Source organism: Camelus bactrianus, chromosome 3 (assembly GCF_048773025.1).
Source record: "Camelus bactrianus isolate YW-2024 breed Bactrian camel chromosome 3, ASM4877302v1, whole genome shotgun sequence".
NCBI classification, from domain to species: Eukaryota; Metazoa; Chordata; class Mammalia; order Artiodactyla; family Camelidae; genus Camelus; species Camelus bactrianus.
Window position 1 is genome coordinate 105,539,878 of NC_133541.1, and position 24,264 is coordinate 105,564,141.

A 24,264-nucleotide genomic window follows, 5' to 3' on the forward strand; every position below is an offset into this window, starting at 1 on the left:
TATGGTGCATTTCTGTGGATCCATGAGTGACTAGTACATACAAGCACAGTTTTGCTAATGTTTTTATAATCATGGAAATGGATAAGAGTGACATACTTATCAAAATATTTAGCCACATCCAATGATGTGTTGGGTATTATGAGTAAGACATGGTAAAAATAATCCCCTTTTAGCATAAACTCTTAAAGAAATTTGCTAGATATTAAGTAAAAATAGAGAATTCTGAATACCTTCCCCCATTCTTCCGCATCTTTCCCTAAACACATCTAAAGTTGCTTGAGATGTCATCCTCACTGACTGGCATTGCTCTTGTATGATTTTGTGTATATGATACAATCAAATTTATAGCAGATAAGGTACATGATTAAGCCACATGATTTTTAGAAATGTTTCTGATCATTCAAACCATAGTCAGTGCTTGGATATAAAATTTAACCTACAGTTTCTTAGTGGGGAAAGCAAGATGAAGAGAAGAAAAGTAGGTTTGGTGGAGCAGATGGAGTATGAATTTGTTCGGATGCACCCAGCAATGGCTAATGGAAGACGAGTAGTCTCAGGTATGGAAGAGTAATTGATCCTCTTCCAGATGTCCTAAGATTTGAAAGGGCTGGGTCAGACTGTAGTGGCACCCACGTTGAGACTGCCTGTCCAATGAATGTACTAGTCATACTTAATAGGGAACCTACCCAGCTGAAGAAAGAATCCCGCACAAGGATAGTTTTTTGGTGCAGTCCCAGTAGGTCACATCACCAGACCTTTCCCTAAAATTAAAGGGCTAATCAGATTAATTATGTGATACTCTCAGTTCACGCCAAGTCAACTTCAGGGCTAGCTCTCTTATGACATCTCTCTTGTGTGATGGCATGCATGTGCAGTAAGGAGAGCTGGGAGATGCTTATCATTGAAATGACACATTCTTGTATTTTGTTCACTGGCATGAGATGATCTATTCACTATAGATTAGTAGAGATCTTGATTCTGGATTGCTCCATCTTTATTGCTAGTAACGTTCCAGGTAGCTTGATGGCAAACCTTCAGTGCCGCAGTGCTTAGATTGAATCAAACTGAAGCACTGTTTTCTTAGCCAGGGAACTCTTTTTCTCAACACGAGAAAGTCAAATCTAGCCATCATTATAATTACAAAGCACTTTGTGCTACTTTAAGCACCTCTTGTTCCAGAATTGCAAAACAAAACAAAACAAAACAAAACCTTTATGAAAAAGCATTTTAACCTCATTTTGCAGATGAGGAAACTGAGGCACAGAGAGGTGAAGTGACTGGGCCAAAGATACCTGGGTCAGCAGTAAATATAAGAACAAAAAGTGGTTCCCCCCCACCCCCCACCCAGTTGTAGCTTTTCTTGTACATTCTTCAGTTATCCTTCTGGCTTTGAAGATGCCAGCGCTTAAAACTGCAGAGGAAGATACTGAACCCATGTAGGGAAGGATTTGTGTAGCATCTCATAGAAAGAGTTTCTGGCTCCCTACACACACTGTTACTGCATTGGAAAGCTAGCCCTGTAAATAAAACCTTGATAATCTGAAAAATTGAGGCTGTTTTGTTATCTACAGTAAATGAGGCTAAAATTAGCTTTTCAGGAACATTTATTTGCTCTCAGAACTGAATCCAAGACTCAGTATTACATAACTTAGGAAGAGTACCAGTCTTCTAATTGTCTCTTGGTAGAAAATGACCTTATCTGAAACACAATGTTACTTTTATATAAAAAAGTAGAGCTATCTTGTTGCGGTCAGATCTCTGGGGAAAGAAAATCATTATCAGTCTAAATGACGAGAGGTCAGAATGCTCTAAGCATATCAGGATACTTCTAAAAATAATCATGATTTCATTTAATAGTCACACCTCTGTGGCAAACTCAACTGTTGGTAGAAGTTTATCGCCTCTATTGTGTATCAAATCATATAACATGTTATTCGCAGGCAATTTTAAGCAGCCATTTGAAAACCAGTACTTTGGAAATGGAAACATTCAGAGATGCTCTCTGGCCCTAGGGTCGTTGGCATTCTAAACAGGACTACGTCAGGGAGCTTGTGATTCAGAGCATCGTCTTCTTAATCTTCAGTACGGACGAGATCAGTCTGTCGTCAGTGGCGGACCACAGGTGTGACAGGAGGCCAGGGGAGCATGAACATCCGCTTTTCTTTCTCATGTTGTGTGCGCCTGGGTCCTTCCCCTTGGTTGCCAGTCCGGCCAGGGTCACGGAGATCCACTTCTCATCAGTCCTGTGCGGAGCGCCTTCCACAAGCTCCACCGTTTGCAGAAAAACACACCGGACACTGCTTTTCTTCCCACTCACGCTGCAGATGCCTCTGTTCCTGAGTTTTAAACAATAATAAAGACCGAAAAGCAAATCCCTGTAGTAAGAAACCAGACTTTTCAAATGAAACATTTTATTGTAAAGAGCTCCTCATAGGTATTCCTCGTGCTTCAACCCCCACCACCCTTTTTTTTTTCCTTTTGATTTTTTAAAATGATGCTTATTTCAGGACTAGTGTTTCCGTGGGGTGTGGTGTTACATTAAAATGATCCCCCTGCACAGCAGGGGTAGAATGTTTCTTTGTAACTTTGGTTCCATGCCCAAGACACATCTTTGCTTGATCAGCTGAAAATGGTTCCATTGCTGAACTTTTTTCCTTCACACGATATATGTTTATAGTTCTTTCCTTCTGGTTTGACGTATACATGTTTCATTAAATGCAGCATATATTGTCGATTTTCAACAGGGTCGTGTAGCAACTGTCAAGTAAGAAACCTTGAATAATGGCTTTAAAACACACAGCTGTAGTCCTGGCCACAGGGTAGTTCTCAGCTTTTGATCTCCCTTTCACTGCTGTAAACATTTCTGCCATCTTGGAAGGTTTAGAAGCATTTGCTTTTCTGGGGTCTCATCCGTGTTTTCGGTTTCTCTGTAAAACAGAAGGAGAAAGTCTTTAATCATCACTGCTGTCAACAGCTGAAACAGAAAAAAACACAAACTCTTTTTTTCTTTAAAGAAAAAACATTTTGTATTCTTTACCACCTGTTTGAACTGCATGATCTTGTGCAAGTTATATAAAGAAAGTCTCCAAGCTCAATTTCTTTCATTTAAAAGGAGAAACGAGAAGTATCTATTTCAAGGGTTGTTGCAACATAATGCTTGTAAAGCAGTGAACAGTTCCTGTCTCATACTAAGTGGCCTGAAATACTAGCAATTATCATGACTGCCCTTTTCTCTGGGGCTCACCATGCCCCCAAATATCAATTTAAGATGTTATTTTAAAAGCAGGTCTGTCTGTGCCTCTCAGCAACTTACTTTTATGTCACACTTCTTCCCCAACAAACGTTACTTAATGGCAGATGGTCTCTACCTCAAGGTCCTGACCTGAGGAGTCCTTGGGAATCCTGCCACCCAGATTTCCTGCTGGCCCCAGAGATACCCCTGAAAAGGTGCTTCCCTGGGCTATGCCAGTCAGGACTCCTAGCCCTGTTCTTTTTTAAGTCCATGCTTCTGGGTTTTCACTTGGGTAGAAGTTTAGGACATAACATTCTCTTCCAATAAAAGCCAGAAAATGGCGCAGAGGACATGTTATTATGTACTGCCTAAACATACGGCCTTGAGAGTCTGAACGACATGGGTGGAGAAAAATGGAATTTCCACTTTATGCCCGTGGACAAGTTATTTATCTTCACCAACCCTTAATTTCCCCATCTATAAAGATACTAATTCTGTAGCAGGATTTTACTAGCACCCCAGAAGTGGTGACCAAGATCCAAAGTAGTGGGAAAGTAGACATGAACACAGTACCTTAAGGATGCTTCCAGTCTACCTTACGGAGGCAAATTTGAGATTCAAAGAAATTGCCGCCATAAGTGCAAGTCAGAAACATTTGGAGTTCATATTTGCAGAGCCACTCTGTCTACTCCCAAAGAGTAGATTTACTGAGATGAAAGAGTGATGGAGTCACAGAGGAGAACTAGTGGGAAATAAGTACAATGGTTGGGATGAGAGTACACTGTGGTAGGGAATGGGGGGGGGGGGTGACCAAAAGGCCCAGAGATTGATGGTCCTGGCACAAAGGAGACTCGCATTCTATTGCTCAAACACAGAGCCATGCTCACCCGCTGCTCATCTTCCTTTGTCTTTCTGGGCAGAGAACTGGAGAAGGATGGCACGGCAGAGACAGGGGCAGTAACTTCCTTCCCAGCAAGAAGTTGTGGCTGGTACCACCAATGATGGGATCCGGAGTGGCAATGGAAGAGTCTGGGCCCCAGCCAGGCAGGGGATAGTGCAGTGGGCATGCCCTGCACAGCTTCTGAAGACCTCACATACACATTCCCACAAATGGCCAGTCTTTCATCACCTCTCACAGAAAATACATCAAGAGCTGGTCAGTAACAGCCAGAAACACAGCATCAGCCACCAGGGAGAGGGCCACAACCACTGCCCATGGAGGTGAGAGGCAAGGATCACTTCCCCTCCTCCTCCTCCCTGCTCTCCAGAAGAGCTGAACCTTGGAGAGGGCAGAGGAAGGGACCTCTTAGAGTCGGGTGGTGAACCACCTTCTTCACCACTGGGAATGAGGGAAGAAATGAGATGAAACACAGTCTGATACTGAAGTTAAATTAGGCTAGACTTTCAAGAAGTGGAAGAGACTAAAACACTGGGGAACCATCTAAGATTTAATTAAAGGATGAGAGAGGGAAATAAGCAAAAGCCTTGTTTTGCTAAAAATAGACTGCATTCAGATTTACATCCACTGAGATGAGAGACCCAAAGAACCAGTCACAACTATAAAACTCCCAAAATCCCTGGTAAAGAAGGGAACTGACCTGAATAAAAGATGCATTAAGGTGTGTGTGTGTTTATATGTGCTCTCCCTCTCTCTCTTTAGATATATATACACACACATATATAGTGTGTTTTTATATATAAATACATAAGCAAAAAAGTTTTACTTGCAAACTTTCAATTTTTATAATCTGAGAGATAAATCCTAAATTCTGTTTCAAAGCACACATGCATCATTTCTGCCTGTCACAGCTGAAGCAAAGCCCATCGTTTGAGTAACACCATGCGGTTTTAAAGAACAAATGGACTTACAGGCAGTCTCCCAGAAGGTTCAATTTCTGCAAATTGAGTATCTGTAAAATGAACTATGATTTTCACAGCAAAGCTGAAGTTATTCAGACTGGCACTCTGAATAACTGAAGGGTTATCCAGTGAGTCCACCACAGATGACCCATTTTCAATAAGCTGAAGGTCAGCACCCTACAATTAAAACTGTACAGAATATAAACTCACCTTCGATTCAGAAGACCTTCTGGATATTACAGAACCTCAGGGGTTCTTCTGAATGGGTTGCTTAACAGCGCTGAGCTCTAAGTTTCCTCCTCTGCAAACAGTGATTGCAGCCATCACTTCTGAGAGTTTACTACACGTCACTAGACACCAAGTCAACGAATGCGGTGATGTCACCTCTGACTATGATCCTCGTATCCAAGTACCTGTCATATTGCCTGGTTCACAGAGGATACTTAGCAAACAGATGTTGAGATCAATTGATAGGCTACTTAACATTCACTGTTCTTCAGGGTTTTCTAACTGCTGGAAGGTGGTTTAGATCCTTTATGGACCACAAAACTAGAGGCATATAGATTTAACAAACTGTAGCTACAAAATTTTGGTCAACTAATCTTCGACAAAGGAGGCAAGAATATACAATGGAATAAAGACAGGTCTCTTCAGCAAATGGTGTTGGGAAAACTGGACAGCAGCATGTAAAACAATGAAACTAGAACACTCCCTTACACCATACACAAAAATCAACTCAAAATGGATCAAAGACTTAAACATAAGACAAGATACAATAAACCTCCTAGAGGAAAATATAGGCAAAACGTTATCTGACATACATCTCAAAAATTTTCTCCTAGAAGAAATAAAAGCAAGAATAAACAAATGGGACCTAATGAAACTTACAAGCTTCTGCACAGCAAAGGGAACCATAAGTAAAACAAAAAGACAACCTACGGAATGGGAAGAAATTTTTGCAAATGAAACCGACAAAGGCTTGATCTCCAGAATATATAAGCAGCTCATACGACTCAATAAGAAGAAAATAAACAACCCAATCCAAAAATGGGCAGAAGACCTAAACAAGCAATTCTCCAAGGGAAGACATACAAATGATCAATAGACACATGAAAAAATGCTCAATATCACTAATTATCAGAGAAATGCAAATCAAAACTACAATGAGGTATCACCTCACACCAGTCAGAATGGCCGTCATTCAAAAATCCACAAATGACAAATGCTGGAGAGGCTGTGGAGAAAGGGGAAACCTCCTACACTGCTGGTGGGAATGCAGTTTGGTGCAGCCACTGTGGAAAACTGTGGAAATTCCTCAAAAGACTAGGAATAGACTTATTGTATGACCCAGGAATCCCACTCCTGGGCTTATATCCAGAAGGAACCCTACTTCAGGATGACACCTGCACCCCAATGTTCATAGCAGCACTATTTACAATAGCCAAAACATGGAAACAACCTAAATGTCCATCAACAGGTGACTGGATAAAGAAGATGTGGTATATTTATACAATGGAATACTACTCAGCCATAAAAACTGACAACATAATGCCATTTGCAGCAACATGGATGCTCCTGGAGAATGTCATTCTAAGTGAAGTAAGCCAGAAGGAGAAAGAAAAATACCATATGAGATCGCTCATATGTGGAATCTAAAAAACAAAAACAAAAACAAACAAAAAAACCCACAAAGCGTAAATACAGGACAGAAATAGACTCATAGACATAGAATACAGACTTGTGGTTGCCAGTGGGGTGGAGGGTGGGAAGGGATACACTGGGATTTCAAAATTGTAGAATGGATGGACAGGATTATACTGTATAGCACAGGGAATCACAGAGGAAAAAATGTGATAATGAGTGTGTATGTGTCCATGTATGACTGAAAAATTGTGCTGAACACTAGAATTTAACACAACATTGTAAAATGATTATAAATCAATAAGAAATGTTAAAAAAAAAAAAAGCCCCCAAACTGTAGCTAACCCCTGTTCTCTAGTCATCACAAATAACCCAAAATCATGAACAGCAGTCCCTTCTTCCTGATTTCCATCCATGCTTTTCACGGTAAAGGGCACGACCATCCAACCACTTACACCACCCAGGACCCGAAGGGCCTTTCCCAACACCTTTCAATCTATCAGTCTTTATATACAATTTATTGTAAAGTATTCGATAAATGGTAGCTGGTATTATTACTTCCATTTCACAGATGAGGAAGCTGATACTGAGGGTTGTTAGATAACTGGTCTATGAGAATCCTAGTGAAAAAGACAAATAATATGGAATGAAACTTACCTGAAGCCAGAGCACCAAGGGAGGCTTCCCTGCGTCCCTAATTTTACACTGAGATGGGAAGGACAAATGGACATTAACTAGTTGACGGTGCTGTGCGAAACGGGGTCCAGGTAGACGAGAGCACATCTCCGAATGCATTATCTAAAACAAATGCTTGGTGTGTCCGAGGAACTTGGCTTTTAACGATCCTTTCTATGAGCCAGGGACGATGCTGGTTACTTTACTTATATAATATCACTTATTAATCATTAGAAAAACAGTAGATGCTATGACTTGCTAATTTTTTATATTGGGAAATTAATGTTTGGAGAGGTATAATAGTATCTATTCTGCAGGGTTGTTTAAGTATTACATAAAATAATGGACACCAAATGTGCTTTTTCAGTTATAAAACAAGATGTCCTCTTCTATTGTAATATCATCACTTTCATTAAAAAAGTATTTATTGATTGTCAGTTATCTGCTAGACACTGTCTTGGTATTTGGGGTACAAGAGTGGAGAAAGCATGTAAGGTCTCTGCCCTCATGAATTTTATATGCAATGAAGGAGAGATATAGTAATTAAAAAAACAAAAAGGAAACCCCGAAATGCATATAAAATTTGACCAGAAGTGAAATCTAGGAAGACTCTCCTGAGGGAATCACAAATGAGCTGAGATCTGGGGGATGAGCGAGCAGGTGTTTATTAGATAAAGCAGGAGGGAAAGTTTAGTTGTCCCTCTGTATCCACGGGGGCACGGGGGATTAATTCCAGGACCCCTTACCAAAACCCAAGGATGTCCAAGTTTCTTACAGAAAATGGTGAGCTGTTTGCATATAGCCTACTCACATTCTCCCGTATATTCTAAGTCATCTCTAGATGACATAATACAATGGAAATGCTATGTAAATAGTTGCCTGCATGTGGCAAATTCAAGTTTTGCTGTTTGAAACTTTATGGAATTTTTCCCCAAATATTTTCTATCTACCTTTGGTTGAATCCAAGGATGTGGAACCCGTGGATACAGAGGGCTGACTGTATTCTGTGCACAAGGACTGTGGGTACAGACCCCTGTGGGAGGCAGGGGGAGTATGGCTCCTCATGGCAGATCCTGGAGCAACAGGAAACCTGAGAGGCTGTTTGCAGTTTGACCAGACAGGCTTTCTTGGCCACATTAAGGAACTGCGATTTGACCCTAAAGGAGATGCCTTCCCAAGGAAGGGGGGGCTGATTAGATTTGTGTTTCCTAAAATTTGCTTGGGCTGCTGTGTGAAGAATGAGTTATAAGAGTGTCTGAGGGGAAGCACTGACTCCAGAAAGTAAGGTGTCCCCATGATGGCGCTGGGGGAGAATATATTTGTGAATATATTCTTTCCTCTGTTCATTCATTCTTTAAGTTATTCTCCAAATGACATATAAAGAACAGAGAGGATAGTTATCTTGGTATTAGATTGTTATGTTATCCAGGGCTCTGCTCTAACATGTCACAAATCTGCTTTCACATTCATTTACCCAGGTATTTATTTATTCATCCACCCATACTTCAGTCCGTCAACTAAAAATTTACTCAGCACCTAGTATATATGAGGCACTGTTACAGACTCCGAAGATACAATATACGACTAGATAAAGGCTAATGGATATATTTACACAAAGGAAGGGCCGATTAATTAGCATATAATGATGCATCAAATGGACTTCTTTTTTTAACCAATATAAAAGAATAGGAGCAAAATTCTCTTAAAGAACGCATACTGCAGAGATTGGTCATAAAGCCATTAACCCATAGGTCACCTACAGACAGGTATTAGTGGGAAGACGGATCGAAAAAAATGTAAATGTAATAAGAAATAAACATTTGTCTATTTTAATGGAGAATTTGTGACTAGTCACTGTGGCGGTTTTTTATAATACAGCATTTATTGTTAAGTTTTTGGGGGATCAGAACAACAATACAGTATTAGGTGCCTTTTAACATGGTTTATAGTTACTAGGTAGGAAGTGAAAATATTGAGCTAGCCAGTTCAAGAATTCATGGCTGACACTAGAGATGTATCATCAAAAATGACTAGTACATGGATGCAGAATCATGGTCACCTGTTATCTGTCTGGTCTTCCCAACTACAAAATGACCAGAGGGGCTGTGGTGTTCTTCACTGATCCAACCCTCCTAAGAAGAGGAGGATTTTCAGTGGGTCACTGTAACCTGCACATAATGGCTAAAACTGCTGATAGCTATTTCTGTACTCTTTCCATTCTCCTCTTTCCTTTGTCTTCCTCGGTAGATGTCTAACATGGAAGAATTAGTGGTACACAATTTATTAGCATAAAAGTACAGAATGTATGGAGGAAAGGGACAAGTGAAAGAAATCAAGAGGTACAAACTTCCAGTTGCAAAATAGATGAGTCATGGGCATGAAATGTACAGCGTGGGGAGTACAGTCAATAACTACGTAGCATCTTTGTGTCACCACAGATCGGAGTGTAACTAGACTTATCTTAGTGATCATTTTGAAGTGAACAGAAATATTGATCACTAGGTTGTGTAACAGGGACTAACATAATGTTGTAGGTCAATTAGACTTCAAAACCAACCAACTAAACAAACAAACTCATAGAAAACCACAACCACCAGGTTGTGGTTACCTGAGGCAAGGGGTGGGGGGGGGAAAGGTACTGGATGAAGGCAGTCAAAAGGTACAAACTTCCAGTTATAAGATAAATAAGTACTGGGGATGTAACTTACAACATGATAAATATAATTAACACAGCTGTATACTATATATAAAAGTTGTTAAGAGAGTAAATCCTAAGAGTTCTCAGCACAAGAAACAAAATTCTTTCTATTTCTTGAATTTTGTATCTATAGATGATAGATGTTCACTAAATTTATTGTGATAATCATTTTGCGATGTATGTAGGTCAAATCATCATGCTGTACCCCTTAAAGTCACACGGTGCTGAATGTCAATCATATCTCAATAAAACTGGAAGAAAAAGATGAATGCGTGGGCAGATGGTATCTCTTACAACTACCTGGGGTTCCCCTGCTTACAGTAAAAGTCCCACTAGAACGCACGGAACTGAGCTATTTAGTCAGCAACCACCGAGAGCAGTCAGCGTGCTTTCTCGGGCGCCTTTAGCAGCTACTAGATCATTGACAAAAATGACTTCGGTAAATGCTACAAGGAAAGAAGCATGAGTCACTGCATTTTAAGGAGGGTATCTTTATATATAATTTAAGTTAGTCTTTGGTTTAAGAGTAGAACATAAATCATTAATTCAGTAGGAAAAATATTTGTACAGTTATTTGCAGTATGTTTTTACTACCTGCCAAGAAGCCACACATTTTTCTTCCTTACTTCCTCCTGTCTCTCTCTTGCCTGCTTTGGACATATACATAGCATTAGTCACTCTCTGGTAATGTCTTATTCCGGGTATTTTATATTTATTTATTTATATAAATATTTATCATTATATATTTATATATAAATATATTATTATATATGATTATAATATATTATGTATTATATATTATTTATTTACATATAAAAATATATATTATATATATAAAGTTATATATCTATATAAAGTTATATGTCTCTATATAAAGTTACATATTTAATTGTTTATAATAATCCCAATTATTCTCTGAAAAGAGGAGATAAAGCGGTAACTACATTTTAGTTTTGGTGGTAAACTACTTGGCAGTACTAGAGGTTTTATTTTCAAACCTGTATATTTGCAAACTCAGTAAATGTGACAGCCAACTTGTTTTTTATACTACTAGCTCAGAGTTGCTGATTGTTGAACCATGTGCCAGTCCATGTGTAAGTCCTTTATATGCATAATCTCATCTAATTCTCTCAACATAATACCATGCTATAGTTAATATAATTAATCATAACCATCTTATGGAATAGGAAAACTGACCTCGGGCTAAACCTACCATCACACAACTAGTAAACGGGAGGATTCAAATGTAACAGGATGTTTAACTGCAAAGCCATACACGCTACACCACTCAGCCTTTTCCCTGTACATAATTTACACTGCCCAGATTCACAGTCATGTTAATTTACTATATTATTATTAATTACAATTATGTTTTTTTCATTTGACCATAACTAAGTGTCAATTATTGTGCTACTCTGGAGGGAAAAGCAAATCACATTTTGTTCATCTCTCAAGGAGTTACAAAAAATGGGAAAAAGTATGGAAATGAGCACATTGCAATTTCTAATCCCAAGAGCTAAGCAGGACTACACAAATCATAGAGGACACCTCTGACAGCTGATCTATATGCACATAAGTGATGCTGAAAATGTGAGAGAAAGGCCCTCCTCTTTCATTAGTGAGGTTGAAAGTGGACTCTGGTGTGAGGCTGGCTGGGTACAAATCCTAGTCCTGCCCATTGTAGCCGTGTGGTCTTGGGAAAGTCACATGCTGCAATTTCTCTAACTGTAAAAAATAAATAAGTAAATAAAAAATAAAAATAGCACCTACTTTCTAAGTTTTTTTTTTTGAGGATTAATGTATCTACTGCTTAAAACAGCACCCACAGCATTAAATGTTAATCATTATTGATATTAATGTTCAAAGCTATTCATTTGCTAGCTAGTATTTGTAAGGTTTGAGGTTTCTTCCCTAGACCACCCTAACTGAGTTTTATTTGCCTCACTTATTTATGGTTCTTTGTAGGGGAGGGCTGTTGGTTTTCTGAGGTTCCGGCCATGTTGCTCCTTTCCTAGAGAATCTCGCCCACTTCTCTTTAGATAGTCTTATTCAGTTTAAGAGACTAAGTCCTCTGCTTGATGGGCTGCAAGGCTACCCTTCTTGTCAGACAAAGGATCACTTTCAGTCCAAAAAGAAAATTCTCGGAGGAAGGAATAAGCCAGGGAGTTGGTTATATGGGCAGACTTTCTGGGCGTGTCTGCTTAACCCCTTCCTTGTGTCAGGTCATGCTAATGAACTTTTGCTTGTCTGCTTCACACCCAGGTAACAGAGCTGAAACCCACGGAGGAGAAAGTTTCCTCTTCCATTTTTCAACTTGCTACAGAAAATGTCACATAACATGAGGTCCAGGAAACATCCCTGTATAATAGAACCTAAGAGGATAACCAAAGTTGACCCAGACCACGGGAAAGGGACTTGGAAGAGCAGCCAGCCTTCTTCATTTTACAATAATGGTATTAAGGTTTGTGGTTTCTGGACCTGGGAAGACGTCAGAATCAGCTGGTGCGCTCAGTAAAGACACAGATCAATCCTTGCCCTCCACCTCTCTCACCCTCTGTCTCGTTCCCACGGCCAGGAATCTGCTTCATTAAATCGGAGGTAAGGCTTTGGAATCTGTGTTTTTAATAGCATTGGGAATCACTGTCTAAGATCTTTTATACATATATTTGTGAGACCTGGGTTTGACAATTTAGTAATGATAAGACTCTTCTTTTTTGTTCTAAGTTGACATTGCAAGTTACCTTATTTTAAAACAAGATCCAATTTCACTAAATAGCCTGTTTTCCTGAGTCCTGATGAAAAGGGACTAGGAGAAAGGGTCTAAAAAAGCAGTCATTTTTAACTTGTTAGATTTACAGAAGCAGAATTTTCAAGCTGGAAGATACACCAAAAATATGTTCATATTTCTTCACTTTGCAGATAGAAAAGCAACTCATTCTATGTAATGAGACTACAGTGAGAATACACAGATCCAGAGACATCATGACTCCCCAAAGCAAGGCAGTTAACTAGAAAAAAGTTCTTGATATCCCTCATTCTTCATAGTTGTTTTATTTCTTTAATCATCATCCGAACTGACTGGATCTGTTTCTCATTTTTATGGCACATTTAAGCTAACCAAACCAACTGTATTTGTTTTTTTTTAAAAACACGAGCATAGAAACCACAGGCAGCATCCTTATCCAATATCTCTTAGAAGCACATTTTGAGAAGTAAATGGAATCTTACCTGTAAGAGGCACCTTGACATCAAGGCCATAGAATAAAGGCAAGAGAGAAGAACAAGAATAGAAACAGAAACTGCAGAAGAAAAAGAAGAAGATTATGTAAATCTGAATTTCTGCAGTGCCATTCAGGTAGTACAAAACCTCAGCTTTTCCACATTGCTCAAATCTGACCATTTCTCATATACACACCAAGTACCCTTTGTTTCAAAAAACCATACCTTTTATTTTTCCACTGGTAAAGAAATGCAGTGAATAACTAGTGTTCAACTCACATCGACTCATACGTTTTAGAATTCTGAGGGGGCCTTACAGGTGATTGGTCTAAGCTCCTACTTTTATAAGAGAGAAAAATAAGCACAGAGCAGTTAATCAACAGACTTAATTTCATGGTACAGTGAAGCCTAGTGCTCACACCTCCTGAGTCCTACTCTATTACATGCTATTGTCTCTATTTTTAATGTGTGAGAGGGTAATTAAAATCTTTTTAAATGATCACAGCATACACTTAAATCACTCAATGCTATCATTGTCTGGCTAATGTGTTAGGTTTTAGGACTAAGGCACAGTAGGAAGAATATTAATCTGCAGGGTAAACACATGCTCAACTCTCCTCAGGGGGTCCTCCTGAGAGGGAACTGGAACAGTGTTAGTAATTACATCAGGGCAACAGGTATAAACTGTGTCTGTCCCGGATGAGTGAGGCTATGTGGTCATCCTATTGGTATGAAATATGCTTTTAACAGCAATGGACACTCCAGGTGGTGACAGGATGACGCTACCCCAGCCTGTCACGCTTCTGAGCGAGGTTTCTCCTTGTCTGACTCATAGAAGCTAAATGGAGTCTGACTTGTCTCTCGTCACCAAGACCCTTCACCAGAGAAGCAGATAACTTGGATGGAAAACACACTTGTGGAGGGCTGGTATAAAACCAACTGTGTACTAAATAAAATATCACAGGCCAGATCAGTTTTTTCAAATACTGGCTTCCTTGGTGATTTACTCTTGGAGCCACGAAGTCTTTGGCCTTATCACACTTCAGGGGTGTTCTGTTGGACACGACATCTTTGAATAGGGTCCTATGTGGTCGTCTCATACTGGGCATGTTATTTGCATATTTCCTTTTTTCTATATTTTATTTATTTATTTTTTGTTTGTTTGTGGGGGGGGAGGTGATTAGGTTTATTTATTTACTTACGTATTTTAATGGAGGTACTGGGGATGGAACCCAGGACCTCGTGCATGCTAAGCACACACTCTACCACTCAGCTGCATCTGCCCCCTTACATATTTCTTTTAACGCCATTACTTAGAAGGCACTTGCTTCAGTGTGCCAAGGCTGCACGAACAAGTTATAAACATGGTATGAACAGCCGTATGGGTGACTGATGTAGCAGTACGAAAAGGAGAAACTGTGTCCCTTTTTTTCATTTCTTGAAGATGGACAGTGACAGGATGGCACCTGTAGCAGCCGTGGATGGAGGAGAGGACTGGAAGGCTTCCACTGTCCCTGTGAGGAGGTCAGGTGTTGGAGACACCTCTCTGGGCACGAGCGGATGCCCATCACCTAGCTGGCAATGAGAGTCTTAATTCCATGCCATGTGGTGGGCAGGCTGTAGATCTCAGGGTCAGACGCCTGACCTCTGGCCTTGATTTGCCAGTCTTGTCATATGATTTGGGGAAAGTTGCTTAATCTCTCTGAGCCATTGTTTTATTACTTGTATAAAAGGGGATTATATCTGCTGTGTCTGTCTCAGAATAATCAGGACAATCAAATGAGATGATGAATGCAGGGGTGCTTTGATAATGGTGAGGAGCTGCCTGAGGGAAGCAACTTTGCTACGTTTGTTGTCATCACCTGATTTATACCACCCAGGTGCGTGGGAATTAGGAACAAGGAAGGACTATTGTATGTACCCTGCAGGGGTGTTCAAGTACCGCTGGGGAAAGAATGAAGAACATCCCTGACATAAGTGATCTTTAGCCTTTTTACTGAGCTTGTGGGCGAGCAGCATTGAGGTCAAGTGAACAGAAGGTGCTTTATAAACCTCATCTCTTGTTGACATCTCTAATCACAGACCAACTGGGTTGTTCTTGAAATGGCTTAGTTTAGCACTGTACATGGAATGTGCTCTTTGATAGCGAAATCATCTTTATTTTCTGTTAAGTACATTAACCTATTTTCATAAATGTTTAGGAAGTTCGGAACTGTGAAATAAAAAAGTTCACCCTTAATTCTGACAGTGAACAAAATCTTAATCCCTTTCCTTCCAAAATTTCCATGGGATTTAGTAAGAGAATATCAGGGGGTTGAGGAGGTATGACTAGATATAAAAAAGTTCCTCTGTCTGCTTTTCCTCAGGTGAATAGGGCAGAACTGTCTTCACTGTGACTTCCGCCTGGAGCCAGCCCAGGACTGTCTGAGAATTAGCAGAGAGGACGACTAGCACCAAGAACTAGCCCTTCAAAAACATGGAAAGTGGAAGACATTGGGTGCGTCCTTTGACAACCAGGGAAGCTCTGAAACAATCCCTGCCTTCTGTGGGTCTTCCTGACAAACGCTGGGAAATTAGACTCAGTTTTTGGTTTACTGCACTTTTACCTTTGCCTCATTTAATCCCGCAGAACTAAACAGCACACTTCTGACATCAAGAAAATTCAATTTTAAAAATTTACGTAAGATACATGCTTTACATTTGGAAATTTTAAAAACTGTACTTTAGTTTGACTTACACTTTCTCTGTGTTTCCTAATTTTCATCTAAGTGACCTCATACGTTCCTCATGGAACCCATGAGAGGAGGTGAGGGCGACCGTTATCACCCTTATTTTATAAATGTGGCTTAGACACAGGGGATGAAGTCACTTACCCAAGGTCAGATAAGTACATGAAGACCCAGCCTCCATGAGAATCCAGGTGGCTGACTGCCTGGCTACTGGATCCTACCAACGCCCTCTGAGCTCACATACATGGACAGCTCACATACAGAAGCAATTTGGGATGAACCAAATTCTAATCATTGTCTCAGAAATGGTAGATGATTTGCTACTTGCTTCTGGGGTGCCCATGAAAGATACTGCAAAATCACCATTGATTTTTGCAACACAGGGATCCAAGCAGCTGCTTGCAGTCTACGAGACTGGAACTCTAGAGACTCCCTCTTGCCAAGTGCTCCTGGCACCTCGGGCAGGATGACTCTCGGTTATGTGAGACTGTCAACTCATTGCAGCTAGGCAGCACCCCTGCGTCACCCTCTCCCTTCCCCCAGCACACACACGTTTCCAAATGCCCTCTTTACCCCCGAGAAGTGTTGGCTGACTTGGAAGAAGCAGTTACTCTCTCGGACCACTGGGGAAGTGACAGGAGAGCATAATTATCACGTGTCAGTCTAAATTACTGGATGTATTACTGAGGTGAGATTGCAGCACAAGGGGGAAAGGGCTTTTTATGAGCAATGGGAAAGATTTTTTTTTAAAGGGACTAAACAATTTTTTTTTTTTTAAAGAGCAAAGTAGAGTAACAAAACTTAGAAGAAATTTTTGGAAAAGAAGTGAAGATGGGGAAGGGGAAAACTGAGAAAACAAAAACATACATGGAAAAGAATAGGAATCAATACAGAAGGCAAAAATATGACTGAAGGCAGAAGCTTTGCGGGAATCCTGGGGCCTGACTATGTATCAGCAGAGTCTACGTTTACTGTAACTACCCTACCCACGTGAGATACACAGCAGCTGAGAAGAAAGAAAACAGTGAGTGAAGCCGATATTACTGTCTGATCTAAAAAATAAAGACTGAAATACATATTGAACTTAAACACGTACCTTTTCTTCTAAGTCCTTTATCTGTCTCTTCTGAATGTCTGTTTTATCTTCTAAGTCACGAATTCTCTGAAAGAAAGGGGGAAAAAAAAAAGCTTGAGAGGGCATTAAGTTAAACGAGAAGATTGTTCACTGACCTAAAACGCAGAAGTTTCAATAAAAACATTAATATCTGGAAACATTACATATACATTTTTCTATACCCAGAGGGTTGTTGCATGTTTCAAAAGTTACCCAAACTCATAGTGAAAATCACTGTCATTGATTGTATTAAAAAAGGAACTTTGTGTGTGTGTGTGGGGGGGGAAGGTAGGTAATTAGGTTTATTTACTTATTTTTATTTAATTTTTTAAAAATGAGGTTCTGGGGATTGAACCCAGGACCTCGTGCATGCTAAGCAGGCACTCAACCGCTGAGCTATGCCCTCCCACTCCGATTGTATTAAAAAACTATTTGCCACTCCTTTGTTCTGAGTCAGTCTCCCCCTGCAGACCCCTTCCCAGTGAGAGAGGTAAGGTCCTCACCCCACTGTCCTGGGGCTTGGATGTGGCCAGCGGAACACGAGCTGCAGTGCTACTGAGAAAGCCACATCCCTGCAGAGACGGCGGTGTGTCCCAGAACCAGTGAGCAACAAACAAACTTTGTTGTAAACCATTTGGATTAAGATTTTTGGTTGCTTATTACCACATTTAAAAAAAAATGGCTAAAGCTGGATCACATAAATGCAACAATCTCATTTTTTTTCTACCATTTTTTAAAAACCTTATTTCCATTGTGTTTCAGGGTGGCATTTCCTCACAAAACAAGACTGACCAATTCTCATAAAACAAAGTAGAGATTATACTTCCAAAATATTCGAAAGAGGGAAATGATAAAGCAGGAAAAAAAATCGAATATAACAAAAATAGCACAAGTAATCAAAGTGATTTGAAATCAACATTACAGAAATAATTATTTAAAAGTGAAAAAAAGTCTTCAAATTTCTTTCTGGCCACCTAAAGCTTTGTATGTTCACAGCACAGGGTTACAGAGGGGAGGCTTGAAATTTAATGCCTCTTTTGAGGACAACTAGGAAATAGAGAAGAGGAGTCTGGGAAGAAAACGAAGGAAGAGACATGAGATAATAAAACAGAAAGAGAGGTTTTTACAATGCAAGGTGGGGAGAAAAAGGGGAAGCTAGAACAAAGAACACGTAATCTTAGAAATCGTATCTTCCTCTCTCTAAAACAGTGGTTCTCAAGTGGGGATGATTTTGCACCCCAAGTGACATTTGGCAATGTCTGGACATTTTTTAAAAAGGTGTGTTAATTTATTTTAAAGTGCACAATTCAGTGGTTTTAGTATATTCACAAAGTTGTGCAACCATGATCACCGATTGTCTGGACATTTTGAATCAATCACATGTGATCACTGGTCACAGCTGAGGGGAGGGGTGTAACTGGCACCTAGTAGGCAGAGGCCAGGGACACTGCTAAATATCCCACAATACACAGAGCAGCCCCCACCATCAAGAATCATCGGGCCCCAACTATCAGTAGGTGCAGACACTGAGAAATCCTGCTTCCCAGGAAAGGGGCTGAGGTTCGTGCAGGAGAGGAGGGTGTGTTTTGTCGGAGAGACCATCAAGGCTGACCTTGAATGTGCGTGACAATGAATGCGGACAGTATGTGTATACTTGTGTGATGTGTGTGCTTGTGTGTCTTTCCGTAGTGCCACTCATGCTCCAAAGCTATACAGCAAAAGAATAAACTTGCTAGATATTACTACCTTGAGCGTGTAAGTACATCCTGGACATGCCTGCGGGATGTGGAGACAAGTATTAGCTCAGTAAAGTCATGGGCACGTGAGATGACTGCGGACTCTATTCAGCCAACAAGTCTGTGCCTGGCGGGCCCCTCCTGACGTGTTCAGGATTGCGGGGGATTAACGGAGAATATAGTTAAGACTCCAGTTAGTTTCCGGTCTCAAAGAACTATCAGATCCAGAAGGAGAGACAAAATATGAAACACGTGGGATAACAAATTAAGTAGAGAGGTAAACAAGGCAAAACCACGTGTGGCTCCATCACCCGTCTCCAGCACCCAGTGCGGTATTGGGCACAGAGAAGCTGCCTGTACTAAATATTATTTAGTAAATGAGCTGGTTATGCTACGCTGGGTGCTGCAGGCTTTGTTCCTTTTCCTTCCTATCGGCTTGTCACCTTGCCATCCAATCAGACAGGAAACTCTGTTGGGTCCAAAATACACCCCTTTTCTAACTTTTTTTTTAAATCTCTACAGCTACCAAGTGAACCAGGTCACCGTCATCCCCCATCAGGACTGGTGCGAGAGGTTCCTGCTGGCTCCTCCTGCTTCTAATCATGTCCTTTCTTTCTACACTCATCTGAACTCTTAGAATGTGACCTGATCAGGGCAGGTCTTGAGTTTTAAGGAGGAAGAGGAAGAAGGGAGAATCAAACCAACCTCCTTCATGCCCCAACATGACCCAGCCCTGCCTGATGTCTCCAGATCCATCTCCTACCAGCCTCTCCTTGGCTCTGGGTACTCCTGCCGTCCTGGCCTTCTCTCGGTTCCCTGAACAGTGCAACCATTCCCACAATAGAGACTCAACCCCCGCTGTCCTTAACTCCTGGGACACTTTGCCAAGACCTTCATGTGGCTGATCCCTTGGGTTTTCGACATCTTCAGAGAGGCCTGCTCTGGGCCAGTTTAAAGTGGCTAATCCTACTCTCACACTCCGAAACATTCAAACAACAATCTCTAATAAATGGTTAATGATACGCTCTAGAATTTAGTTAGAATCTATGCATGATAAGTTCCTGGCCAGTGCCTCCTGGAATACTTCTCTCAAATCAAAGCTACTGATTAAAAGGGAAAACAAAGAGCAAGAACTAACTGGAAAGGCATATTCTAAGGAACAATTTGTTTGGGAGACAGAAAATGTCAATGGAACTCTCTGAAGCTCAGAAATACAATATACTTAACAGTTCAGACTGGATAACTTGAAACACAAGACCATCTCTTTTGGGAGTGAAGTACCTCAGCTGATTGAAGAGACACTTATAAGCCATGACAGGGTTTTAATTATAAATAAATTTAGACAACTATTTCTCCATCTCAAAACTAAACACTTCTGCAGTTCCACAACACACCTCTTGATTTGCTGAAATTAATTAAATGCTACTGCAGGTGAAGAAACTTGTGCAGACGATGCTTTCATTCCTGTCTAGAAGGAAAGGGGGCCTGCATTAACGCAATGATACCATAGAGTCTACTATTAAAGGCTTTAAAAACTCCTTCCAGGACCAAAGTCTAAATCTTTATGATGGAATCTCAAGAACTACTGAAACAAACATGCATGTGTTTGTCGTCTCTGGGACACGACGGCTTCAGAGTTTCCTGTTAACCTGGGCAACTTGTTAACCTATCAAGATCCTGGGCAACTTGTTAACCTAGCAAGATCCACAAAGTTCCTGGCTACATCTGAAGTGTGCTAAATGTTCCCCATAAATTGTTCTTTTTAGTGTCATAAGATAACCCCATTCCTCTTCCACTCGCCTTGACCTCTGATGACCACATATTCCTACTTCTCGTATAGCCCATCTGGATTTTACACCAGTTGGTTATGACAGCTTGTGAGTACCAAATACTACAGCCTGAAACTTTCAACTCTGGATTTATTACAGAGTCTGCTTTTTGACCAGGACCCTGATCTTTGCCTATTAAGCTATGACATGAACAAAGAGTTGGAATTAAGAATTTTGGCTATATGTTAATATTGGATGTCTATTTTGAGCCTTGCTTGTCTAGATAAATCATATAAATGATAGATGATGCAAGCTGTGTAAGACAGTATGATGCACTGGTTACGTGCACTGGCCTTGGAGCCAGGCTGATCTGGGTTGTAATTCTGGTTCTGTTGCTTACTCTCTGTCATCTTGGGCAAATCACTTAAGTGTATCTTATCTTCTGTAGCATTAACTCTTTTTGTTTTATTTTATTTTTTTAATTGAAGTATAGTCAGGTATCATTGACTCTTAAGTTGGGATAAGAAGAATACTTCGAAGACCGCAGTGGGCTATTGTGAAGATTGAGTGAAATGATGTAAGTAGAGCTCTTAGTTTAGTTCCTGACATATAGCAAATGCCAGTAAGTGAGAGGCAGTGTCCACGCTCTGACGTTGTTGCTCTTCGTTCTGGGAATAAGGAGCAGGGCCCTTGTCCCCTTTCAACTGCTCAGATTGTGTAATCAGGCTAGGTTACAGACTGAGATGAGTAACAGCAGGGAAGCATTACTTCTGTCCTGGAGAGAGTCCTGCTTCCCAGCAGAAGGGACAGAGTCAGGCTCCATGAGACTGAAAGGGTGCTTCATGACAAAGGAGTTGCAAAAATAGCAACATTACGCGATGCTTCTCCAGTGCCGATTTTCTTACGATTAATTCATTACAAAACCATCATCTCGTTTCTGAGTGTAGGTGGAAGACAATAGTTATTTCACCCTCTGAAAATAAAAACAGCTTCTCGCACCCAGGCTTGTCCGTACCCACACTCGATACCGTGTGCTGCGTATGCACTGAGTCCCGTGTGCTCAGCGCCGCAGTGCACAGGGGGCGTGACTCGAGCCTCACCTGGTGGGCTTGCTGTAAGAGCTCCATCCTCTCCTGGAGGATCTGACAGTCGTACTCCCTGCTCTTCCTCAGCATCTGCCGCCGCAACTTTTCCACTGCGGTCCTCAGCTCCTCTTGCTGTTTTTCGCTTAATAATTCACCAAACTTGATCACGGTTTCTTGCTGCAGGGCGTTGTACAAGGTTGCTTCAAGTTCCTGGATTCTCTGGCAAACGGAATGAGACAAGTCTAACTTTGGAACTGAGCATCTTACGTGTGCCGTGCGAATGTACACGCACGTGTGTATATGGGGAGGGGTGTACTAGTTTAGTCTCGCAGGATCATAGCAATAAGTTTCAAAGCTTATCCAGTCTAAATACCCTTTTGATGATCCTCTTTATAAGAGTCTGTAAGAGTCACCTAGCCAACATGTGGACTTCTCTGATGATGGGAAAGTTGTTCTTTTTCTTGGGATCCTTTCCATTTCACACACTTTTCATTTTGGGGAACTCCTTACTTTTGTTATAATAACCGTGTATCCTTCTGTTCTCAACGGTAGCTGAGAATGCTTGTTCTGTCTTGAATTTGACAGATAACTTACAGACATCTATCATGGTAGCCATACTTTTAGAAATAAGTATTGAAAAGTGGTCTAAACTGACATAAAATATTTGAAATTGGAGATAGATTTCATGCACAAAACCCATCCTCTTCCACATGACACACCTCTGTGCTTGAAGATGGCTTTCACAGCCTCCATTTTTTCCCCTTAAAATAAAAATCGGGAAATACAGCTGAGTCTGTGGGCTCAGTCTGTTTTTTTTAATGCTCTGAGATTTATAGTTGTTCTAGCTATAAAATGCGTCCTTGAGGCTTTTCTTTTTTAGATGGAGTCTACCGCTCTTTATATCTGTTTTTTTTTTTCCTTTATGTGTTTCAGATACTGTTACCAACATCTACAGTTTTATTTCCTGTGACTCTGACAGAGGTAAACGCACATGCCCTGGTGAGGGGTGTTCTCCAAGCTCTTGTCCTGCACTAAACAGATCTCATCTTCTAAAAATTAAACATAGTTGTCTGAATGGGTACTCAGTCCTGGGAGACACATACACTCACAGTTTAATTTCATCATGTGTAGATAGAGGAGGCAAGGCTGAAAGGGTAGGAAGGGAGGGAAAAACCACTGCCTTCTTTATTCTCTAATGAACGGCCGACTCTTACTCCCTCCCTTCCCCATCAAGCAGTGCTCAGAATCTCTTGCTCATCTTGGAAGGGGAGTACTAATTCGTCTTTGTCACAAGCAGGGGCTAAGTGCTTCACTCTTTTCCCAAAAGTGAGTCAGGCTGCTTCCAGGAAAGCCTTAGAAAAACCTCTACTAGCAACTCCTTGAAATGTGCCTCTTTTAAGTTTCCTCATTTCTTCTTGAGTCGTTACTGTGTGTTATGGTGAGGGGTGGGGAGAAGACATGCAAGGTGTGGTCCAACACTAGGCACTATGCATCATGAATTTGGCACAGCTCCTCAGTCAGCACCACCTTCTGCGGGAGAGAAAAGGGCACAGCCCGTGCACCCACATACTCTTACCGCGGCTGGATTATGGTAGTTGAAGTCACAAGGTCTGGGGTCAGATCTAAATGCTAATCCTTACTTACCAAACTGGGCAAAGTTTCTCCCTGTGAGCCTTCACTTCCTCACGTGTAATACAAGAATAATAATATTCCCACTACCTCATAGGGTTGTTGTAAGAAATAAATGTATTATAAAATATGTATAACATCAAATACATTATTATTCTGCCACTAAATTAGGCTTCCCAGCAATCAGATTTGACTTAATAAAATTTCTCTCTAATCTACACTCTTTCACTTAAATAGTATTTAACAACAGGCATTATTTTACAAAAATGAAGTGTCATGAAATATTTATTAAATATTATAAGAATATTATAATGGCAAAGAGCTAGGGACATATCTGTCCTAAAATGAGAACTGGAAACCACTGAGGAAATGAGCTGCAGGTCACAGTCCATTCAAGTTCATGGCGTGACAAGCAGGATGCTTCACTCAGGAGCCTACAGTCATAAGCACCCTGCGTGTCTCCCCTGCCAGGGGCACCTACCATGTATGCTTGGTCGAGAGCTTGTTTTCTGTAGTCTAGCTCTTCCTCCAGATAGCCTTTGATTTTGCAGAATTGTTCCTAGAAAAAGGGCCATATTAATAAAGAGAGTCAGCTTACTTAATTAGAAAGTGATATATTAATTGTATGGATTAATGTTTTCTCTAATTCTACTATAAGACAAATCACAAAAAATTGTCTTTTAAAGGGAAAGAGTTCAACTTTTATAGTTTCATATAAGGAAAATAAAAATCAGTGGAAAGAAGCATAAGAGATAAAATAAACAATCCACACGAATTTTTTATACCAATTTAAGAGTATGGCATTAAGGGAAAAAAAAGAGTATGTCATTAAAGATAGATTTTGATAAGATAAATGCTATGGATGCTAACTATGAAG

At 40.5% G+C, this 24,264-nt stretch overlaps 1 protein-coding gene across 2 annotated transcripts in view; it reads right to left on the reverse strand.

Annotated features, from left to right (window-relative positions):
* Positions 1 to 1,586: 1,586 nt before the first annotated feature.
* JAKMIP2 (janus kinase and microtubule interacting protein 2) overlaps positions 1,587 to 24,264 on the reverse strand; it is a 152,068-nt gene continuing 129,390 nt past the window's right edge. Inside the window, exons 18-22 of one of the 2 annotated variants that reach the window (XM_010959618.3) lie at positions 23,869 to 23,946; positions 21,774 to 21,977; positions 17,151 to 17,216; positions 13,335 to 13,405; positions 1,587 to 2,927 (exon numbers count right to left, since the gene is read on the reverse strand). In XM_010959618.3, the coding sequence (XP_010957920.1) occupies positions 13,355 to 13,405; positions 17,151 to 17,216; positions 21,774 to 21,977; positions 23,869 to 23,946 (399 nt within the window). In that variant the 3' untranslated portion in view covers positions 1,587 to 2,927; positions 13,335 to 13,354. The remainder of the gene's footprint in view (positions 2,928 to 13,334; positions 13,406 to 17,150; positions 17,217 to 21,773; positions 21,978 to 23,868; positions 23,947 to 24,264) is intronic. The other variant, XM_010959619.3, reaches the window with a different exon arrangement.